Source organism: Triturus cristatus, chromosome 11 (assembly GCF_964204655.1).
Source record: "Triturus cristatus chromosome 11, aTriCri1.1, whole genome shotgun sequence".
NCBI classification, from domain to species: domain Eukaryota; kingdom Metazoa; phylum Chordata; class Amphibia; order Caudata; family Salamandridae; genus Triturus; species Triturus cristatus.
In genome coordinates, this window is record NC_140594.1 from 1,151,091,769 (window position 1) to 1,151,109,407 (window position 17,639).

At 48.2% G+C, this 17,639-nt stretch overlaps 1 protein-coding gene across 1 annotated transcript in view; it reads right to left on the reverse strand.

Moving 5' to 3' along the window:
* Window positions 1–17,639, reverse strand: part of LOC146788619 (uncharacterized) — a 1,185,638-nt gene that overhangs the window by 1,067,362 nt on the left and 100,637 nt on the right. Inside the window, exon 11 of the mRNA XM_085635786.1 lies at window positions 15,836–15,946. Within this exon, the coding sequence (XP_085491912.1) occupies window positions 15,836–15,946 (111 nt within the window). The remainder of the gene's footprint in view (window positions 1–15,835; window positions 15,947–17,639) is intronic.

The following is a 17,639-nucleotide window of genomic DNA, read 5'->3' on the forward strand; positions in this document are numbered from 1 at the left end:
TTTTGCTGCTAGGTGAAGCTAAAGACAGCAATATCATCATCTACATATGCTGCACTAAAGGTCTCCAGCCCAAACACTGTTCACCAGCCGCTGAAAGGTGGTAGGTGCATTCTTCAACCCAAAGGACATTACTCTGAATAGAAGTAGAAGTGGCCAACAGCAGTTGAGAATACTGAACTGTCCTCTCTCAGGGCAATCTGACACTACCACTAAGTCAGATCAAACTTGCTGAGATACTTTGCAGCCCCTAACAGAACGATGAGCTCATTAGATGTGAGAATGGGGAGTGAGTCAGTCTGCGTGACAGCATTTAGTTCTCTGCAGTTCACACAGAATCTAAGGTATGGTGTCCCCCATTTGAGGTTGGCCTTGGGCACCAGCACCACGGGCTGGTCCATGGACTACTACAAGGCTCAATCACCCCCCACGGACAACATAATGGAAACTTCTTCCTTGATGCTGACCCTTTGTCTGACAACTTGGTATATTTTGCTTTTAACAGGTAAGCTGTCAACAGTGTCAATGTCGTAAACACACCACTGGGTCAGCTGAGATGTCAGGGAGAACAGTCCAGCAAACTTCCCCAACATTTGACAGTCTCTCTTCTCTTCAGAGAAGAGCTGCATTGGCCCTGAAGGCTGTCTCAAAATCCACCTTCTTTGATTTGTTGGCCAGCTTTAATTTCCACTTGTGACATTTAAATTACAGGCCTTGGGTATACTTTGTACCATATACTAGAGAACTATAGGTAAGATATATAAAACAATTAGGAGTAAAGCCAATTTTGACAAGATTTAGGGGTCAGACCACATGATCCGGGGCCTGGTTAGCGGAGTTTCAGCGCACAGAGTAACAAAAAAAATGGGTGGTCATGCAAAGAGGCATTTTAGTACATAGGTACATGTGGGGGGGGGGCACCTGTGTGTATTTTTGCACAGGTATATATATGTTATTTTTACACACATATATGTGTAAGAATGTGCACCCTAAAACTCCGTATCTCCCTTGCCCACTACCTACCCCAGAACTCTAAAAACCCTGTACTACCCTTTACTCCAGCTCCAGCTCTGAACGCTAAAGGACCCTCACCACCCTTTACCATTGTCTGCCCCAGAGCCCTAAAATACCCGTTTTTTTGGTAGACCTACTTTTATTGCCAATTTTAATAAAACATGCACAACAATACAATAACTGTTACTACTTACCCCTACTTCTCCCCCTTAAGTCCAGTCCTCATAACAGCACATACAGACACATCTTATTTTGCAAAGTACACTTCGATTTACACATATTAATTTGCAAAGTACATTTCTACTTGTTTTCTTCCCCAGAGTCATCACTCATATCTAAACATTTGAAGGAATCTAATAAATGATCCTATGCTTGTACCGTTTTAATTGATTCTCTACCTTTCCTTACTTCACTATGTAACATGGAGCTCTCATATTCCGACCAGCGAATCAGCTCCTCTATCCATTTTTCCACCCTGTGAGGCCTGGACACCTAACAAATTCATAGCTACCTCCCCAGCAGGCAGACCATAGGAGAGCATTCAACAGATCTCTGCATTACATCATTTATGCAGGATACTACCTCCTTCCAGTATTCCTCTAATATTGAACATGACCACACCACATGCAACATTTCCACCCCTTGTTCCCCACACCTAGGGCATGCCACAGCTGTCTGATAAATCTGAGCTATTTTCCCCGGAGTTAGATATGCCCTGTGTAAATAAAAAAGTTGATCGATTTAAATCTCGCATTTCTAGACACGTGAATTTGCAAGAATCCTAGCCCATTTTGGCTCTGGAATTGGATGTGCCCAATCCTCCTCCCATTCTTCTATAAGACCTACAAGAGGCGTTTTCATCGTGTCACTTCTTAACAACTGATAAAGACACGAAACCGTCTTCATGCGACCCATTGCAGTACACAATATTTGACAAGCACTGTATAATTGAGGTTCCTCTAAACACAAACCCCAGTGGCAGTGCACCCTAGCAATCTCATAAGTTGCAGAAAATTCCTCAAATGGTAGTAGCACCCCATCATTATACAGCTCACCTACCCAATGCACCTCATGGTTAGCCCAGTCTGCCAAGCTCCTCACTCGTCCCTCGGATTGATCTGCTCCAAACAACTCAATGGAATATCCGGAGAATACGGCTTCTGTGTATGAGTTAGTTGGAGAGTACAACGCCAACAGTGTCACACAACCTTAAATGCAGTGGGCATACCCCACACTGGTCCTCTGACAGGGGCCAAGATTATTTTATACAGCACATTTAAAATTGGTAACATCTCCAAATGTGCTTCGTCTGAGAATCTACGTGAATGAATCCATTATATAAACCATTGTAATTGGCCCCTGGGTAATAGGTTTCCATTCTGGTGCAGGTAATCCTCCCTGTAATGTGGCCGCTGTAACTTAGCCAAAGCAACCCTTCGCCTGTTTGTTTCGCATATTAGGAATACAAACCGAGAATCAATTTCTCTAAAAACTCTACAAGGTATCACCATGGGCAGTGTTGTGAAAAAGTAAAGCAATCGGGGCACGCCACCATTTTTGTTACTGCTATTTGTCCAGAGACTGAAAGTGGCAGTGTTCTCCAGAAATCCACACATGCCTGTAGACCTATAGTTGCCACACCAATATTGCTCTCCAGTAAATCAACGGGAACATGATATTTTCGAACGCTCAGATATGTTAGACAAGTTCCTTCCCAACTCAGTTCCCTCAGATCAACAGGTTGCAGCTGTTGGAAACAGCCCACTCCCACTCCGCAGGGTGGTGGTGGACCTTCCCGACACAACGGGGTAGCTTGGCTCGAGTGGTCAGGAAACAGGCGCAGTGCTAAGCATACAATATACCCATACAATAACCATGCGTGCATCCGTTCCAAAAACGACTCTACACCGTAAAAATTATGAAAAATATGCTTTCTTTATCTTTCTTCTCTTAGTTGCTGATTGGGAAAATAAATAACAATCACAGTATATACATTTTAAATAGAGCAGGTCAAATAAATACTGGCTGTTTGCTGAAATAAATAGGGGTGATCATAAATAACAGGGCATAAATACAAGTGCAATATATACAGTCAATTAAATACTTTGAGGTAATAAATACTGTACTAATAAATACTGTCCCAATAAATACTGTACACCAACAAGTCCTGTGGACCTATAAATTCAGTGCAGCAATAAATAGATAAGAACTTAATAAATACAGTATCCCCAATAAATAATTAGAAGTATACAGTACACTTTGTGAATCAGATGGCACTTCAATTCTTAAGGGCTGATTTGGCCCAGGTACAGCTTGTAGGGTGTGGAAGGCTTGAGGGGGGGCTACTCCCTGGCTGAGGCAAAGGCTGAGGCCTAAACTGAGGTAGATCAAAAGGGGGGAAATTCCAATGCCCTGGCTTCCCTCTCCACACAACCTCTCTAGGTTAGTCCCAGTTCACCCCAGGCACAGTCAGGTGGGTTTCAGCACCTCCCTAGCCCCTTAGAGTAGTCTCTCAGGTCTCCACAGGGCCTTAGGCGCCCTCTACTCCACTTACTGCCCTTTTCTGATGTTCCGACGCCGCTGGAGTCGTGTCGACGCCGTGAGGCGGTTCCGGTTCGGTCTCGGCGGCCTCGGCACAGTGTCAGTTCTTTGACGACGCCGGTAGGCGGTTCCGGTCCGATGTCGGTGGCCTCGGTTCGAACTCGACCTCCGATTCGACGGCGTCGGGCAGTCTCTTCACACGATGTCGACTTCGGGCGGCTCCGGTCCGATGGCGCTCTCGGCTCCGATGACGTCGGCCGGCCTGGCCTCGCTGTCGACTTCCGGCGACTCCGGGGTGCGATCCTCACCCCCGACCTCCGGTGTTCCTCCTTACAGGTTCCGGGCGACTCCGGAGTGCGATCCTCACTCCCGACCTCCGGTGCTCCTCTACCTCGGTCTCCGACGACTCCGGAGGGCGGACTTCACCCTTCCGATGACGCCGCTCACTCGACCTCGGTTCACCTCCTTCTCGACCCTTGGTATTCCTCTCGACCTCCGCCGGCGCCCTCTTACGACCTCAGGCGGCTCCGGGTACGACGTCTGCTACCTCAGTCAGCGCCGCTTCTCCACCTCGGGCTCCAGGTCTTCGGCTACTCGACGCCAGGCTCCAGGGAAACCAGTTCTCAGGTCAGAATCTTGCTGTTTTCTTGGTTCTAAGGCCTGTTCCTGCTGTCCAGGTCCTTAGGAAGGCTTTCTTCTGACTTCTTCCCACACAGGGCTATAGGCTGGGATCCATCAGTAGGGACAAGTATCAAGGGTGGGTTTATGGACCCCACTCCAGGCACAAGTTTCCACCCCTGCTGCTTCACTCCTTCCTCCTTCACTGTCGTGCTCCTCTCTCTTCACCAGTCAGGTGCCCACTGCCAGCTCCAACTGCCAACTGCTTCTCTTATCCTCCCAACATTCTAAACGGTTTCCAACTGTCACACAGTTCTGGAATCTCCTGGAAGGTTCTGGAAGGTGCTGGTAGGTTCCAGTGGATGCTGGTGATGTCATGGGAGGCCACCATTTTGTGCTTCAGGCCCTCAGACAGAAGTTTCAGGGGTAGCCAAAATGGCTCCCTGAATCTGTAGCAACACGAAAAAGTCTGGTGGTTCCCAAAAAGGAAAAAGTCAAACAGGGTTTGAGGCAAAAGTGGGACAAAATAAATAATGATGAGGAGGGACCACCCAAAGGGCTGACAGGTCTAACACGCGTCCCCCCCAGCTGAAAGTGGGGAGAGCTACCCAACCCCTTGGGAGTTCTCATCACTAAGGCGGAAATACCTTGAGAGACCGTCTGCGTTGGCGTGGTCCACTCCAGGCCGATGTTCCACCTGAAAGTCCATCCCCTGTAGGGAAATAGACCACCTCAACAACTTGGGATTCTCCCCCTTCATTTGCATCAGCCAACGAAGGGGTCGGTGGTCGGTCTGAACTAGGAAGTGCGAGCCAAACAGGTATGGCCGCAACTTCTTCAGAGCCCATACCACTGCAAAGGCTTCACGCTCTATTGCACTCCACTTCTGTTCCCTGGGAAGTAGTCTCCTGGATAGGAAGACCACGGGTTGATCCAGACCCTCTTCGTTGAGTTGCGATAACACTGCCCCAATGCCATGTTCTGATGCATCTGTCTGGACAATGAACTCCTTGGAAAAGTCTGGGGCCCTTAAGACCGGGGCCTCGCACATGGCTTTCTTCAATTTCTCAAAGGCTTGCTGACAAGCCTCCGTCCAGACTACCCGTCGAGGTTGTTTCTTGGACGTGAGCTCCGTGAGAGGGGCTACGATGGTACCGTACCCCTTCACGAAGCGGCGATAGTATCCCGTGAGGCCCAAAAATGCTCGGACCTCAGTCTGTGTCTTGGGGGGTTCCCAGGCCATGATGGCCTCGATCTTCGCCTGGAGGGGTTGCACCGTTCCCCTACCCACCAAGTGTCCAAGGTACACTACCGACCCCTGCCCGATCTGGCACTTGCTGGCCTTGATCGTCAATCCAGCTTGTCTCAGGGCCTGGAGAACAGCTTGCAGGTGACGCAAGTGATCCTCCCAGCTGTTACTGAAGACGGCTATGTCATCCAGATAAGCAGCAGAGAAACTCTCCATCCCGGTGAGGATCTGGTTTACCAGGCGCTGAAACGTGGCAGGTGCGTTCTTGAGCCCAAAGGGCATCACACAGAACTGGTAGTGGCCATTGGGCGTGGAGAAGGCTGACCTTTCCCTTGCTCCATCAGTCAAAGAGATCTGCCAGTACCCTGAAGTAAGGTCAAAGGTACTTAGATATTGGGCAGCTCCCAGCCGGTCAATTAATTCATCCGCCCTAGGGATCGGATGTGCATCAGTCTTTGTCACTGAATTCAGTCCCCGGTAGTCCACACAGAACCTCAGTTCTGGTTGGGCACCCGGTGGTGCAGCTTTCGGTACTAACACCACCGGACTGGACCAGGGGCTGCTAGAAGGTTCAATCACTCCTAGCTCCAGCATCTTAGTGACTTCACTATGAATGCTGGCCTTCACCTTGTCTGACATCCGGTAGATCTTGGACTTCACAGGTGGGCTGTCTCCTGTGTCCACGTCATGGACGCACAGGTGAGTCCTACCCGGGACAAGGGAGAACAACGAAGAGTACTGCCCCAGGACCTGGCGACAGTCCTCCTGCTGTTCAGGAGTTAGAGATGGGGAGAGAATCACTCCCTCCACCGACCCATCCTTTTCCTGAGACGCAAATAGATCAGGGAGAGGCTCGCTTTCCACGTCCTCTCCTCCGTCAGTCACCATCATCAAGATGACTTCGGGCCTCTCGTGGTGGGGTTTGAGGCGGTTGGCATGCAGCACCCGCAGGGGCTGACGAGGGGTCTTCAGGTCCACCAAGTAGGTAGCCTTACCCTTCTTCTCCAACACCTCAAAGGGTCCTGACCAGCGATCCTGGAGGGCACTAAGCTCTCCTGGTTCGATCACCCACACCTTCTGGCCAGGCTCCAACTCCACCGGGTGAGCGTTGTGGTCATACCACGCCTTCATTACTGCTTGGCTGGCTTCCAAGTTGTCAGAAGCTTGCTTCCACAACTTAGCCATTTGGCTCCGGAAGGCCAGCATGTAGCTCACCACATCCTGGGGGAGCTTTCTGGGAGTTCTTTCCCATCCGTCTCTCACCAGGTTAAGAGGTCCACGTACAGGGTGCCCATACAGAAGCTCGAAGGGGCTGAAGCCCACTCCCTTCTGTGGCACTTCCCTGTAAGAAAAAAGTAAACAGGGTAGGAGGACGTCCCATTTCCTCCGCAGGCTTTCAGGCAGACTTCTGATCATGCCTTTCAAGGTTTTATTAAACCTCTCCACCAGACCATTGGTCTGGGGGTGGTAAGGAGTTGTGAACCGGTAGGTCACTCCACACTCCTTCCACATTGCCCGCATATATGCTGACATGAAGTTGGTCCCCCTGTCGGACACAACTTCCTTGGGAAAACCCACTCGGGTAAAGATTCCCATCAGGGCCCTAGCCACAACAGGTGCTGTTATGGTCCTCAGAGGTATTGCCTCTGGGTACCGTGTGGCATGATCCACCAGAACCAGGATAAACCTGTGACCAGCTGTAGTTGGTGGATCTAATGGACCCACAATGTCGATGCCCACCCTTTCAAAGGGGGTGCTAACGACAGGAAGTGGTTCCAGGGGAGCTTTCAGCTTCACCCCTGTTTTCCCACTGGCTTGGCAAGACACACATGTCCGGCAGTAGGTATCGGACGACACTTTCATCTGAGGCCAATAAAAGTGTGGGACAAGACGGGCGAAGGTCTTGTCTTGCCCCAGGTGTCCTGCCAATGGTATCTCGTGAGCCAACTCTAAAAGGAAGGCTCGATAACGTTGAGGGACTACCAAGGCTCGTGACGATCCATGTAGGGGTGCCTTGGGTTCACTGTAGAGGAGGCCATCCTCCCAGTAAACACTGTAGTTCCCTTCAACGTTCCCTGCTGCCTGGGCTTCGGCCTGTCGCCTCAGCCCCTCAAGGGTAGGGCACTCCCTCTGGCCCTGGCAGAATTCCTCCCTGGACGGGCCTCCCTCCACGTGCCACTCGGCCGGGATGGGTAGGTCCTCCAGGTTGGTAACGTCCCCCTCCGCAGACTCCTGGTCCACCACCTCCGGTGGCCTATCCGTCCTACGGGGTGGAGACGCCGAGGCAGGCTCCTCCTGTCCTCGGTTCTTCCCTTGACTGGCAGCTGGCTGGGCCTTTGTTCCAGGCTCCAGCCGGAATGAGCTCCCTCTTCGGGTAGTCTCGGACCTTGTGCTAACACAGGCCCAGTCAGGTGTACCCAGCATCTCGGTGTGAGTCCGGTATTCCACCTCCTTCCAAGCGTTGTGCTCCATGTCATTGCCCAGCAGACAATCGACTGGCACGGCAGGGCTTACGGCAACTCGAAGTGAACCTGCAACCCCCCCCCATTCAAAGGGAACCTCAGCCACGGGATAGTGGCCGGTTCTGCCGTCAGCCATCGCGGCTGGGTGGAGTACATCGGGAATGACTTGCTCTGGAGACACCAGTTGGCTACGTACCATAGTCATACTGGCTCCTGTGTCTCTCAGAGCCTCCCCTCTTTGGCCATTGATGGTGATCCACTGCCCATACTTTGCAGTATTTGCGGGCACCTGGATCTTAGGAACCATCTCCCGTTCTCCCAGGGACACTAAAGTGACACCCGCCCACTCCCTTCCCTTAGTTAAGGGCATCTCCTCCCCGAGCACTACACTAGCTACTCCGGGGGGCTTTCCTCCAGTGAGAGGGGGTGAGCGTTTCTGACACTTCGGATCTCCTTTATAGTGTCCAACGCCACCGCACTCGTAGCAATGGACAACCCTTGGCTGCTGACTCTGGCCAGGATTAGGGTTTCTGGGAGGGTTAGCCTTAGAGGTGAATCCTGTTCCCTTCCCTTGGAAGTTATTTTGGGGGCCTTTGGAGAACTCCTTTTTCTTTTCCCCTCCTTCTTTCTTCTGGGGGGCGCCCTGTCCGGTCTTTTGAGTATCCCCTCCAGTCCCCCTTGTGGACACCCGGGTACTAGCCCAAATGTCCGCCTCCTCAGCAAGCTTCCGGGGACTGGTCAGCTTGCTATCCACCAGGTGTTGCCGCAGTTCAGGGAAACATTTCTCGAGTAGGTGTTCCTTCAACACTAGGTCAAACAGCTCCTCGTAGTTCCTTACTTCACTGCCCTGAATCCAACCTTCCAGTGCCTTCTTTGCATAGTCCAGGAAGTCCACCCAATTCTGCGTGCCCAGCTTGTGACTACCCCTGAACTTCTGTCTGTACTTTTCCGGAGTAAGTCCAAACTTCCTGATGAGCGCCAGTTTCATGGTGGGGTAGTGGGTTTGCTCATCCTCTTCGAGGGCCAATAAAGCATCCCACCGCTGCCACCAATTTATGTTGGAAACAGCCCACTCCCACTCCGCAGGGTGGTGGTGGACCTTCCCGACACAACGGGGTAGCTTGGCTCGAGTGGTCAGGAAACAGGCGCAGTGCTAAGCATACAATATACCCATACAATAACCATGCGTGCATCCGTTCCAAAAACGACTCTACACCGTAAAAATTATGAAAAATATGCTTTCTTTATCTTTCTTCTCTTAGTTGCTGATTGGGAAAATAAATAACAATCACAGTATATACATTTTAAATAGAGCAGGTCAAATAAATACTGGCTGTTTGCTGAAATAAATAGGGGTGATCATAAATAACAGGGCATAAATACAAGTGCAATATATACAGTCAATTAAATACTTTGAGGTAATAAATACTGTACTAATAAATACTGTCCCAATAAATACTGTACACCAACAAGTCCTGTGGACCTATAAATTCAGTGCAGCAATAAATAGATAAGAACTTAATAAATACAGTATCCCCAATAAATAATTAGAAGTATACAGTACACTTTGTGAATCAGATGGCACTTCAATTCTTAAGGGCTGATTTGGCCCAGGTACAGCTTGTAGGGTGTGGAAGGCTTGAGGGGGGGCTACTCCCTGGCTGAGGCAAAGGCTGAGGCCTAAACTGAGGTAGATCAAAAGGGGGGAAATTCCAATGCCCTGGCTTCCCTCTCCACACAACCTCTCTAGGTTAGTCCCAGTTCACCCCAGGCACAGTCAGGTGGGTTTCAGCACCTCCCTAGCCCCTTAGAGTAGTCTCTCAGGTCTCCACAGGGCCTTAGGCGCCCTCTACTCCACTTACTGCCCTTTTCTGATGTTCCGACGCCGCTGGAGTCGTGTCGACGCCGTGAGGCGGTTCCGGTTCGGTCTCGGCGGCCTCGGCACAGTGTCAGTTCTTTGACGACGCCGGTAGGCGGTTCCGGTCCGATGTCGGTGGCCTCGGTTCGAACTCGACCTCCGATTCGACGGCGTCGGGCAGTCTCTTCACACGATGTCGACTTCGGGCGGCTCCGGTCCGATGGCGCTCTCGGCTCCGATGACGTCGGCCGGCCTGGCCTCGCTGTCGACTTCCGGCGACTCCGGGGTGCGATCCTCACCCCCGACCTCCGGTGTTCCTCCTTACAGGTTCCGGGCGACTCCGGAGTGCGATCCTCACTCCCGACCTCCGGTGCTCCTCTACCTCGGTCTCCGACGACTCCGGAGGGCGGACTTCACCCTTCCGATGACGCCGCTCACTCGACCTCGGTTCACCTCCTTCTCGACCCTTGGTATTCCTCTCGACCTCCGCCGGCGCCCTCTTACGACCTCAGGCGGCTCCGGGTACGACGTCTGCTACCTCAGTCAGCGCCGCTTCTCCACCTCGGGCTCCAGGTCTTCGGCTACTCGACGCCAGGCTCCAGGGAAACCAGTTCTCAGGTCAGAATCTTGCTGTTTTCTTGGTTCTAAGGCCTGTTCCTGCTGTCCAGGTCCTTAGGAAGGTTTTCTTCTGACTTCTTCCCACACAGGGCTATAGGCTGGGATCCATCAGTAGGGACAAGTATCAAGGGTGGGTTTATGGACCCCACTCCAGGCACAAGTTTCCACCCCTGCTGCTTCACTCCTTCCTCCTTCACTGTCGTGCTCCTCTCTCTTCACCAGTCAGGTGCCCACTGCCAGCTCCAACTGCCAACTGCTTCTCTTATCCTCCCAACATTCTAAACGGTTTCCAACTGTCACACAGTTCTGGAATCTCCTGGAAGGTTCTGGAAGGTGCTGGTAGGTTCCAGTGGATGCTGGTGATGTCATGGGAGGCCACCATTTTGTGCTTCAGGCCCTCAGACAGAAGTTTCAGGGGTAGCCAAAATGGCTCCCTGAATCTGTAGCAACACGAAAAAGTCTGGTGGCTCCCAAAAAGGAAAAAGTCAAACAGGGTTTGAGGCAAAAGTGGGACAAAATAAATAATGATGAGGAGGGACCACCCAAAGGGCTGACAGGTCTAACAGCAGCATAATATGATTTATTCCAGTTAATGCATAACCCGGAAGCTTGCCCAAACTGATCTAGGAGGTTTATAGCCTGATGCAAATCTACATTTACATCTTTTAGAAATAACATGTCATCTGCATATAAAGCTGAATAATGTTGAACACCTTGTACCTTCGGATACCTGTAAACCCCTCCAGTTCTCAACCAACTCGCAAGTGGCTCCATAGCAATTGCAAAAAATAATGGTGACAGAGGGCACCCATGTCGAGTCCCTCTTCCCATCATATATTGTTCTGAAATGTGCCTACCCGTTTTGACAAGAGCAGTAGGTGCCACATACAAAAGCTTAAATCATGTAATAAACTGGTTACCAAATCCCATCTTTTCAAGCAATTAATTAAGGAAATCCCGGCAAAGGTTATCAAAGGCCTTGACAATCCCCTTTTTTCCTTCTCACCAAACTCTGATTCAATCCTAATAAAAATCAGAATAAACCCAGACTGGTCTGTATGTATTAGTAAACAGTAAAAAGAAGAGCTAGCGGTATCCCTCTAGGACAGCACCGGATTTTTGGTTAACCCATCATATTGATTGGTGATAATTTAAGTTCACCCCACGTGTGCACTCTTGAATAGCACCCGCCAGCACAATGCTTCCCCAGTTTCTGGAGCATATGTAAACAAACAGCAAAAGGCGCACCACTTCAGCAAATGTGATATGTGTTAAATCAGTCCATGTTCTTGATGCGTTTTTCTTTCAAAAATTCTTCTTTATTTCCCATTTATTATATAAACATTACAAACAGCCAAAGCAGCCGACGCGTTTCGTCCAACTTGGGACTTCTTCAGGGCGTAGACAGTAATATCTCAGTGTATGCTTATATTCGTAGCGATTTCAAGAACACCATTCAATGACAATTCACAAAATAGAAATACCAGTTGAAGGGTAAGGAAATATCAAATTGAGTAACGTCAGAAGTTCACATTCTTTCAAGACCACGCAAATTCAGACTTCGTCCACTGATACGGACAAAAATCAAAGTCTTCAAACTGCTCGATTCCGCATTTTCCGTGTGCGAGATAGGACCAGATCCGTCAGAAGTCTGCACCAAGTTGGACGAAACGCGTCGGCTGCTTTGGCTGTTTTTAATGTTTATATAATAAATGGAAATTAAAGAAGAATTCTTGAAAGGAAAACGCATCAAGTACATGGACTGATTTAACACATATCACATTTGCTGAAGTGGTGCACCTTCTGTATGTATTAGTATTGGCATTAATGGTGATAAGCACATTGCCGATACACTACTCAGCATTTTATAATCTAATGTTCCAGAATAAGGAAAGTGCACACGATGCGGAGTCAATGAATCAGGTCAAATGTATCCAAAATTGCTTCTTTTTATTAAGTTAATCATAAAAACGGGCCCACAGCCAACGCGTTTCGTTCCCGGTTGCCAGAACGTGAACTCGACCCGAACATATCAGGTATCAGAGCGCTTTACATGAGCACCAGTTTCGTTACAGACGGTCACATTAATTTTTGTTAGGTACGGGGAGATTAAGTGCTTTACCCAGAATCACAGGATGCTGAGTGCCGTTGCCAAAACTCAAACCTGGTTCCCCAGCTTCGAGGTCGACCGCTCTAGCCTTAAGGCTACATCCTCAGGAGGAACTGCTGGGGAGGAAAGGGCTAGCACTCACAGTGGTACCTTAAGGTGCAAGCCCTTAGAAGGTGGTCATATTTTGTGTTTGGTTGTGACTCATTATTTCAGGAAATATTCAGTGAACTGGGGCACCCACTTGTCTCTCTGATTTCTAGGTGCAACTAGTAGGATTTAGGATCAGTATTTACCCTGGGCAAAGTTCACGGAGTTCTGCATAGCAGAACTCCGTGAAGTGCACAAAAAACTCCCCCGCCCTACGTGGAGCTCCATGAGCGGTGGAGTTTCTTTAGATAAATACAATTTGCGGTGATTGTCAGTGCCATGTGCTTGTCCGCACTGTGCAATCATTGCGAACGACATCATGCACAGCGCAAGCGGGCGCTTCTTCTTTTCTGCCGCTCGAATAGATTTTTACTCAAGCAGCAGTTTTCTCAACGAGTGCGGGCGGTTTCTTAACACGAGTGGTCGCGAGCATACGCAACCACTCGCAATGAGAAATCTAATCACCCACATTGAGAAATCTCGCGGGGATGTTGATTTTCCACACTCGCGCTCGCCAACTTGAATTTGACGATCGTGAACGAGGAAAAATCTCGCCGGGAGGTGGATTTTCCTCGCTCGCGATCGCCACCTTGACATTGACAAACGCGAGCGAGGAAAAAAGTCTGCTCCGCAATGAGAAGCGGAGTTTTTCAGAACTCCGCGAGCTCCGCGTAACACGGAGCGCCGAACACTCTGCAAACTCCGCGAGCGGAGCAGAGTTCACCGCCCAGACTTAGTCAGTATCCAGTTGCTGCTTTAAAACGCAATTGCTTTGAAAGTGTAATAGCCAGAACCAAAGTTTCAAGGTATCAAAATGAAAGCCATTGGCCTGAGTCAACGTGGCACTATCATAGGATTTAGGGTAAAGGGGGAATCACTCTGTCCCTTTCACTATAGAAAAGGGGTGATACAGAGTCGTACAAAAAGACAAGTGTATGGAGCAGACGAGAGTGATGCAGACTCGCCATATTTCCAAACCCTGGAATGCCCGCTGCAGGTCCTTAACCTTCTTACAAAAAGTAGACATTTACAATTTGGTTCAGGCCAGCCTGGCTACAAGGACACAGCAAGGTAATTGTGGCTCCTGCAAGGCTAACATTCTTCAAGCACCAATCATGGAGACTTCAGTCTGCTGGACTAGCTCAATTCCACTCATGAGGCAGTGGGGATGTTGATTTTCCACACTCGCGCTCGCCAACTTGAATTTGACGTTCGCGAACGAGGAAAAATCTCGCCGGGAGGTGGATTTTCCACGCTCGTGATCGCCACCTTGACGTTGACAAACGCAAGCGAGGAAAAAGGTCTTCTCCGCAACGAGAAGCGGAGTTTTTCGGAACTCCGCGAGCTCCGCGTAACGCGGAGCGCCGAATACTCTGCAAACTCTGCGAGCGGAGCAGAGTTCACCGCCCAGACTTAGTCAGTATCCAGTTGCTGCTTTAAAATGCAATTGCTTTGAAAGTCTAATAGCCAGAACCAAAGTTTCAAGGTATCAAAATCAAAGCCATTGGCCTGAGTCAACGTGGCACTATCATAGGATTTAGGGTAAAGGGGGAATCACTCTGTCCCTTTCACTATAGAAAAGGGATGATACAGAGTCGTACAAAAAGACTCGCCATATTTCCAAACCCTGGAATGCCCGCTGCAGGTCCTTAACCTTCTTGCAAATCTTGTAAAGTAGACATTTTCAATTTGGTTCAGGTCAGCCTGGCTACAAGGACACAGCAAGGTAATTGTGGCTCCTGCAAGGCTAACATTCTTCAAGCACCAATCATGGAGACTTCAGTGTGCTGGACTAGCTCAATTCCACTCATGAGGCAGTGTAGCTTACTCTTCCTCCATGAAATGGAGTAGCATATGTGCCACATGCCCTGAATCAAGCAAGTACAATGTTCTCCCTGCAATGGGTTGAACATGCAAATGACAGTCCTAATAGGGGTGAAGAACTCTGGGCACTGGTGCCAGTTCACCTGCAGCACTATTAATAGCAACACCACTGTGTAGCTATTAATAGGCCATTTACAGTCCATTTACAGCCTAAAAGTAGTTCCCGAAGTTCTGGAGAGACTTGATCACTCAAAGCTGCATTAACAACTGGAGTGCTACATATCTTTGCCAATCTGCATCCAGCGTGAACTGGTTTTGTAGACTGGATCCAGACAACCTCTGCCCAATCCGGGTCTATTAGTGGGTCCTTCCTTCTGGGGCAGAGAAGAACACTGCATGCAGGGGAAGGCAGGCAGAGGATCTCTATATGTGTACAGATGGCCATAGTCCTTTGTACGGGTGGTGCACCTCTCAGGCCTAATTGATCTGGATGAAATAGTTAGGTTCAAGGAGGGCCCTTCTTGCTTCATTTAAGTTTATCTCATTTCACAGTAGACAGAAACACACAGTTTTACAATTGTTTGGGAGGAATGGAGGAAGTGGAGTAGTGCAGAAGTCTGTCTACCACTGAATGCCATGGAAACACTTTCACCTAATGAGCCACATAGTAACAAGGGAGCCCCACCCAAAGGGTGCCTGCCCAGCAAGCATCCACGCACCACTCACACCTGACTCAAGGGGAATCAGGTGAACAGGTCATGATATTCTATACAGTTTACATCTGGAGTTTCCCCACTGGTGTGCAACTAAAAAGACATACGACTATTGATTAGATGTCACCAATCGTTAGTTCTCTTATGACCGGGAGATGGGAATTTAATTCACCCATGAGGAACGATGTGTGACTTCAGGTGGACTGTTATAAACCAAGTGAGTGCAATACTATGCAAGGAGTTGTGACCCGAGTCTCCTCTACATGTTAACAGACCAGGTTGGGTATAATGAGCAAATGAGAGGAGAACTAAGGAAAAGGCTATTGCACTTAGTGCTTTAAACCCTACAACATGCAAACAATATTTTTTTTATAAACAATATAACATATACATAATTTTCATTTTTTCTTCAACAAAACAAGCCAGAAGTGCCTTATACAGGAAAAATAATCAGGATAGGTTATACATTGCTTACAGGAATTTTTTTTATCTTAGGTCAGAAGGGCAAGGAGTTCCCAATCAGTTTTGCAGTTCGAATAAGCACAGTTAGATGAGAGAAGAAAACTGTGAGAGGGTTGTAGAAAAAAAGATCTGAACTCCTGTGCGATAAAAGAGGAGAGCGAATGCATCTCGAATCAGCAACAATTGACACAGACTGCATTACAGTTCCTCCACGTTACCTACCTGAGTCACAGTTAAGCCCTGTCCAACCTGCTGAGCATTGACAGCTGTAGCTTCCTGGAATGTTCTTGCACTTGCCATGAACACATGGACTTGACAGGCATTCGTCAATATCTGTAGAATACATTCAAATGGTGGAATTAAGACACCATGCCATATATTGATGAAAACCACCAGAATTTATCTCAAGAATGTCATACCACACTCCTGTTGTGCCGCATTAACCCGACCATCAAATCTATATGAACCCACGTATGTCTTAGCTCTAATGCTATGTGCAGCCTTCACAATCTAAGATTGAATGCATCAAAGTGTCCATCTCTATGCTGCTGTAATTCAATCATAGGTAATATAGTGTTCTAAGAACTAAAGAACATCTTTTATGACACTTTGCTGTCATTTTTGAGCCATCATTGTACTAGCCCATAGGACCATTGGGTCATCATTGTCGGCCTCCGACTGTGGTGTTAGAACCATCCATGATCTCATGTACTGAGCACCCATGGATTATTGCATCCTATATGGTCCATTGTGAAGCAAGAGCAGTCAACATACTAGTGCACTAGCACCTTAAAATACTATTGCCAAGCTCCCAAGTGTTGTGCAGGAAGCATTGTTTGCTAATAGGCTTATTACATTTCCAGGATAACATTTGTAACCTTGAACTCTCAGGTAGCTACTGTATGGGACAGTTTTTGAATAAATAACAGATTTATGGGTGACTTGTATTATAGTTGCCTTCAGCAGTACGTATATTTGAGGTTTCTGCATATGATTTCTGTTTGTTAAGTCACACCATCGTGTAGACAGAAGCAGACCCTGTGGGCTTGGTATACACAAAGTTAGCTTACACTTTTGAGTAAGTATACACTCCGGAGTATGTTTACTACTTTTTGGTATTCACTGTACGTTTTTTTAGTAACTCACACTTTTGTAGTAAACCCAGCACTACAGGCAGTCAACCACTGGTACTGCAACACCTTCCCAAAGAAAATAATTGAGGTAGGGACTTATGCAGTGTAAGTTACTACAAAATTGTAAATTGCTACAAAAGTGCAATATGTGAATAACAAAACTTAGTAAGCGTACTCAAAAGTGAGAGTCAATACAAAAGAGCAGTCTGTGATTAGGGCTTTGTAGTACGTTTTGTAGTACTACTGTAGTACTACTAAATGTACTACAAACTGCAGTTTGGGAATCAGGCCCTGTCTCTGTACAGGAGAGAATTTGGAAAAAGTGTAGCTCCCTCCAGTGTAGTGTTAAAGTTAAAAGTAAATGTGAATTGCTTCATTTCTGTCAGCACAGGCTAAATGCTCAACTTGGCAATGCATCTCTCACAGCATTTGTCATAGTAAGAACATGAAAGTGTACATTTTGCTGCTACACTAGAGTATTGTAAATAGAGACTAGCCTGTGACAGATTAATACTATGGAGATCAATGAAAGGACCTGCACACATCCACCAAATGAGACTGGAGTAGGTCATTCTTTCTTGAGCAGATTTCTTGCTTAAAAATAATATTTTGCCATTTCCCATCACACCTTTCCATTAGTTATGCAAATTGTTCAGAATGGTTGGCAATTTTGCCTATGTTTTTACTGAGGCTTGCTTTCTAGACAGTTTCAGACCGTTTTTGTGACAGACTCATCGGTGGCCTCCTCCAGAGCCCCTGATACATTGGCCTTGTCCGGCTCTCTTATTTGGAGTTCAGCATGATCTGATGTTCTACTGCCACCTACCTGGGTTTAACAGTGGATTGGGTAGAGGGGTAGGTGAATGCTTAGTTTGTCAGAGAACTCAAAGAGG